The sequence below is a fragment of the Betta splendens genome, chromosome 14 (assembly GCF_900634795.4).
Source record: "Betta splendens chromosome 14, fBetSpl5.4, whole genome shotgun sequence".
NCBI classification, from domain to species: domain Eukaryota; kingdom Metazoa; phylum Chordata; class Actinopteri; order Anabantiformes; family Osphronemidae; genus Betta; species Betta splendens.
In genome coordinates this window covers 12149964-12156268 of record NC_040894.2, presented here as the reverse complement: position 1 = coordinate 12156268, position 6305 = coordinate 12149964, and the positions used below count along the sequence as shown (strand labels likewise).

General features: G+C 47.1%; 1 protein-coding gene across 1 annotated transcript; it reads left to right on the top strand.

Moving 5' to 3' along the window:
- Positions 1 to 231: 231 nt before the first annotated feature.
- Positions 232 to 5370, top strand: ca4a (carbonic anhydrase IV a). Its single transcript, XM_029174240.3, has 8 exons — positions 232 to 522; positions 2737 to 2781; positions 2915 to 3079; positions 3168 to 3313; positions 3412 to 3504; positions 3578 to 3644; positions 3720 to 3883; positions 3957 to 5370. Exons 1-8 carry the CDS (start codon positions 462 to 464, stop codon positions 4134 to 4136), a joined length of 921 nt encoding a protein of 306 aa, XP_029030073.1. The 5' UTR covers positions 232 to 461; the 3' UTR covers positions 4137 to 5370.
- The last annotated feature ends 935 nt before the right edge of the window (positions 5371 to 6305 follow it).

The window sequence follows — 6305 nt, the reverse complement described above, 5'->3', positions numbered from 1 at the left end:
CCGTATTTATTTATTAAATTGTGCAACATGACAAACATGGTGCTTAGCGACAGCTAAGGAGGTTTCACTTTATAATAAGAATCGTCTGTGAGGAGCGCTTCGTTTTACCTGCGGGCCAATCAGCTGTCAGCACCCAGGATTCCTTCATGTGGTTTCTCCCAGTGACAGAAATAATTCAAAAGAATCACCTTTCACATCATCAGGAAGCCTTTGCGATCAGCACCACAATAATAAAGAGCGCGCTTGGTCCCTGCACAGCAGGAGCCCGATAGGCCCCCTGTCTGGTCTCTCCTCAGTGCGGAGCTTTATTAAAGGCGATGCCCAAAGGGGAGGGGCCACTCTTTCTTTCCTGTCGGGGTACGGTGATAGATAAGTAGAAGACCCCCTGCAAGAATGCGATCCCGTTGGAAAACACAAGTCACCGTGTTGTCTTCCCTCGGTCGAATCACTGACGCTTCAGCATGCAGCAACTAACCCTCGTCCTCCTGGCATCCTTCTGGGCATTCTGCACGGGCTCAGGGGGTGAGTCTGTTCTGTTCATGACTTATTTGATCTAATTCATTTGCCTAGTATTTGTTTTAAATATTGGTTACTCGAAATTTTCAAAGAAATCAAATAATAACATATGTAACATCACTACTTTGTGCAAGTGTTGGTCTTTTTTGCAGCCAAATATTCTAAGGTAGATTTTTTATTTCTCACAATTTTTTATTTCACAAAACAATGAATGCATCCTAACAGAAAACAGGAGAATTATGATGTTTGTCGACCTCACGACTCATTTTATTCACTTTAAAGTCCAGGGAGCACAGACCAATAGAAAGCCCCAAAGAGTGAAAGAAGCGCGCTGCAGAGAGTCGCAGCTCCCAGATGAGAGCGAGGCTCCCTCCCCGTGAGGCTGCTCGCGTGACGCTCTCCACCTGCCCGCTCCGTGCCACCGATGTGGCGCCGGGAGGAGATCAGTGCCTTCCACATGCGCATCCGCAGCCGCGATATATGCGCACGTCCTAAAATAGCAAGTTCATTAAAGAATAAAATGCAGGCGAGCAGGTCTGACCCAGACGGAATTCCTCCGGTGGCTCGGATTCATCTCCGTTTCTCTGGCGCTCTCTCGTGCACCTGCTCAGCCTCACTGAGCCAATGACAGACGCCTGCGTCCTCGCTGCCGCAGAGAGACGAGTCAAGCTGCGCTGCGCCGATCTATTCAAATGCACGGCGACTGATTTAATTGTAGATTAACTGCAAATCGCCGAGGTTTTCGAATATGCACATGCGATCTGCGTAGTCAGTTATTAATGATCAACAACCGATCAGGTTTACACTTGTTATTATAAAAATTTGCCAAACCAGTAATTATAGCCTTATTCGGAATGAAGCGACCACAATTGTGCCGTAATTGTTCTTGTCTTTATCTCATCATCTTCCATCTCGGACCACATTTCTCTCGAGATTTTCCAGGAGTGACGCCTTGACCATTGGGTTTCGGAAATTCGGAATGAAATCGTGATGTTTTTATTTGAATATGAAATTAAGCTAAAATCCACACGTTCAGAAAACAGTGTGTTTTCCGTGTCTCCGCCCGCGTTAATTCCGAACCCTGTGCGGAGCAGTTCTTGGTATGTCCCATGCCAAAGTTCTGGCACATAAACGTTTAGTCCACTGAGATTTACACATGAAACCACACACCGCTTAGCTGGACTGATCAAAGAAGTTCTTTGATCCAACCTGACAGTCATCTCCTCTAATTTCGGTTTATGAGCTGCACCGAGGATCCTGAAAATCCTCAAAAAAACAGATTCATTCTCGTCCTCCCTGTGTTTCGTTCGTGAATAGCTTGGAGCGAACGGCACAAAAGCATGAAAGGATTCTTCTCCGTCCTGGCGTTTCCAGCGCTGCTTGACGACATTTGTTTCTTTTCGTTGTCTTTAGTTTTCCTCGTGATAGCTTTCTGAGCTTTCTCTTTTCGTCACTGCTCAAGAAACAACCTGTCATCTGCGCTACTACAGAGCTGGATCAAAGTCACGCGCTGATTGGTCAGGAATTGTGCGGACACAAACCTGATTGGCTGAGAGGAAACCAACGGTTTTTGTCTTTACCCTGAAGTTTTCAGATACTTTGATTTTAAAAGTATGCCTAAACCACAATACCACACTACTTTACAATACAATGCTGTACATATTATATTATTATGTTAAATCACCAGAAATCTATAACGTGCAAAGGGCTCCTGTTGCTTTAGACAACAAATAAATAGATTATTACTTTCTTTACTTTAACTACCTTGTAGCAAAACACTTTCAGTCTGTTATATTTAAGGACATCAATTGTGCATAGAATACTCTTCAATAGCAATGAACTAACCTCCCGATATTATTTCTTATATTATTATGTTAGACACATTCATGAAAATGGCTCATGCTTAAATACTGACTCAGTGTTAACTCTGATATCACATCACAGGAAGATCAGTCGCAAGCTACAGCTTTTTGTACGTAGGAGGACAATTCCTGTGTATGAGAGTTTTTTGTGTGACTGGGGACAAACACCTGATTTAAACTGAGGGAACAATTCACTGTTTATTAAGAGGAAAATACACAAAATGACATGTTTCTAAACACACATGGAATCCATATGGACAAATGGCAGAGAATATTTGTTATTATTATTAGTTCTATGTCAACGTCCAAGGCTTGTTGTCTAATAATGTCCAATGACATTGTGTTTTGTGTGTTTCAGATTGGTGCTATCAGTCCCAGTTTACCTGTGATCATCCATGTAACAGTGAGCGCCTATTATTCTCCTAAACAGATGATTCTGGATAAAACCATTTCCCCACTGACCTTTCCTAACTCCACAAAGCCTGTCTTCAACCACATGAAGTCACACTGGCTTGAGATTGTTTTCTTTGTTTTAGCTCCAGAAAAGTGGGGCCACGTCTTCAAGGACTGCGCAGGGGAGCAGCAGTCCCCCATTAACATCGTGACTAGAAAGGCTTTAAAAGACGAGCGCCTGACTCCATTCCTCTTCAACAACTACCAGCAGATGTTCAGAGCCCTGGTCAGGAACAATGGCCATTCAGGTGAGCGCGCTCTGCCACCGAGCCTCAAATAACAGAGATGCTTGAAACCTGCTCTTATGTGCTGCTCCTCTTTATTTTTGCCTTTCAGTTCAGGTAGAAGTTCCTCACCTCAGCACTGTAGCAGGTGGAGGCCTTTCCACCACCTACAAGGCTGTGCAGTTCCACCTGCACTGGGGCAACAACGGAGGCCCCGGCTCTGAGCACACCATCGATGGCGAGCAGTATCCCATGGAGGTAGGTCAACAAACATGGTGGACGTTCTGCAGCAGATGCATGGTATCTCTTCTCCACTTGCAGTAAAATAACGTGATGTGATGCTGTTTACTCTGCAGCTGCACATTGTGCACATGAAGCAGCGTTACACTGATCTGAAAACAGCGCTATCAGACCCAGAGGGAGTTGCAGTCCTTGGCTTCTTCTACGAGGTAACAAGCTTTTTAACTCTAGTACTTTTACACCTGAGGTGCTAGTATTATACACGTCTCTCTCACCTTGCAGAGGTCCAGCAGTGTGAACAAAAAGTATGACACCATCGTCAAATCTCTGAAGAACGTCATAGCTACGAGTGAGTGTCCACGGGTGTCACAGACCAAGGAAAGCAGCATCGCTGATGTTTGATCCGTGGCTTTTCTGATTTCAGATGGCAACACAACTCTGCTGCCCACTTCCCTGGCACAGCTGATCCCACCTCAGCAGAATCTAACCAGCTACTATCGCTACAAGGGGTCTCTGACCACACCAGGGTGCACTGAGGCCGTGATCTGGACGCTGTTTGAGAATCCCATCCCTCTGAACAACGAACAGGTCAGAATTAAAGCTACAGATACAGAATGTGAAGAAGAAGAGGTTCCATCACTGACTGAATCTTCTCCTTTAGCTGCGAGCCTTCTCCGACCTGAAATTCCACAATGGAAAACCGATGGTTGGGAACTTCCGTCCGGTGCAGCCGTTGAACGGCCGGCAGGTGTTCCGCTCCGGGGGCGTGGTCATCCTGAGCGGCCCCGCCCTCCTCGCGGCCACCTTGGCCGTGGCCTTGGGACTGTCTCAGCCCAACTAGAGCGAGGCGTCCCACGCCGCGCCGCAACGTCCACAACTACAAAAACCTCCGTATCACTCTTCAGCCGAACTCTGGTTTGCAGTATCCTCATCGCATGGTTGCTACGACGATCGAGCATGTTATGGTGCAGGCGTGACTCACCTGGTGTACCTCTACCTCACGGCGCAAATGGCAAAGGCATCCAAGGATACCTTAGGAAAGGTGCCAGGAGTTTCAGAGAACTGATGCATGCATGTGGACAGAGTCGTCTTATTTCAGCATTATGAATGTGTCATAGAGCCGGTTACCGAGCACTCCAAGCTGAATTTCACACCACACCCTCCAAGTCATGCCCCTCGCCTTCCCAGGCATCATCCTCTAAGCACGAGCACGCTGGCATCACACATCATTGTACACGTTAGACCTTGTCCAATGTCAGGTAAATTTAGTCTTGGCTAATGTCAGTTTGAGTGGCCAATGGTTTGCGCCCTGAGTGCAATGTCAGCCCCATGACCTGGCACGTGATGCGCGGTTTTCTACGGGCCACTCGAACTGCGCGCAGCTATTATTAGCAGGAAACGGGCTGCCAGCGGTCAAAGGAGTGAGCACAGAGCCTGGCCTCCCCTCCGAAGGCCGGCGGCGCCATCAGGTGAGCCGACTTCACGTGCCAGATGTTTGCTAGGAGCCACACGTACTGTACTGTACATGCCTCACAGTACTCATGGTTCACCGGCAGAGTCACACAGACACACCTCAGCCTCGCTGTCTCCCACCGTCGACCCGTGAAGTTCAGTGAAGCCATCCCGAGGACACGTGACCGCGTCTCGGACGTGCTCGGCATCATCGACTGTGAATTAGACCCCATCAAGCACCCGCTGGTTCGCTCGTGACTTTGAGCTGTGCAATTTTCCAGACACATTTATTGTAATGATCAGTCGAGGAATTGGTTTGGTTCCATTTTTTCATAATGCATCAATTTGTATTTCTATGTTGTGTCCTTGTACACATGTATTTATTTACTGAATGTGTTTATGTATTAGATATACATATATATGAGACGCACAGTTGCTGTAATTATGTATCGAAAACTTTATATAGTGCGGAATGAATATGTGAAGCATTAGGCTGTTCATAAGACGAGTTTACTCATGATGTTCAAGTGTATGAGACTGTCTGGTCGTGATGCTTGAAAATGTCATAAATCATATGGAGAATGTGTCCAAGCGAACAATAAACCACTTACCTGCCTTTTTAATGACCGGTCAAGCTTTTTGAACCAGCGATCAAAACAGAGTTGAGGGGAGGCCTGCGCAGTGAAAGCCGAGACCAGGACGCACACTGACCGCTCTGTTGTGCGTCTGCTGCCTCAGACGTCTCACTTTCTCGTCCGATTCCCCTTCGGCCTGTCTGGGGAGGGGGGGCTGAGGGCGCTGACGGGCCTCAGCCTCCTTAATCCTTTTCTAATTGACTTGTTCATGATGTTAGAGAGGGTGTTTCTGGCTCCAGTTCATAGGCCGCTCGCCATAATAGGCAGCAAAGAAGCGAGGCAAGCCCCTGAAGAATCTAGGAGGTTATGAGGCTTTTTTTCTTTTTTTCCCTTTTTAGTAAATTTATTTTATGCCCCCGTCTGCGAGGATTTAATAGGCTTATTGTGATGGACAGTGCATACACAGCTGAATCAAAGCCTTCCCTTCATTTCTCAGCTCAGGCTTCGGTTGCATCTTTAGTTAAGCATTAAGAGGGACAGGGTATCTGGCAACAATACCCCAGTCTTCTAGTCAACACATCAACAACCACACAACTGGACCAGCTCCTGAACGTCCCCGAGGCCTCTGTGAAATGGGACAGTGTTCTCCACGGGGGGAAACCAGAGGCATCCTCACGTTGAGTGGGAGCCGCCCCGAAAGCGCTCGCAGCAGCGCTGGCCCATCAGATAGGCCGCCGGCTAAAGCTGGGTGGGCCGGAGGAAAAACAAACAGTATCACCTTCGCAGGGCGCTAGTTTCAGCCGCGTTGATGACACACACCTGCTAACCCAGTTGTTGTGGCAGAGGGGTCAGTAATAACAGCAAGAAACAGCCTCATGAGTCTTGTTAAGAAACCTTGAATGGGATGTAAACAAATCCCAAATTGAACACAGATAAGAAAATCAGTGAACTGTCCTATAAAGGTCATTCTAGGATTACACTAA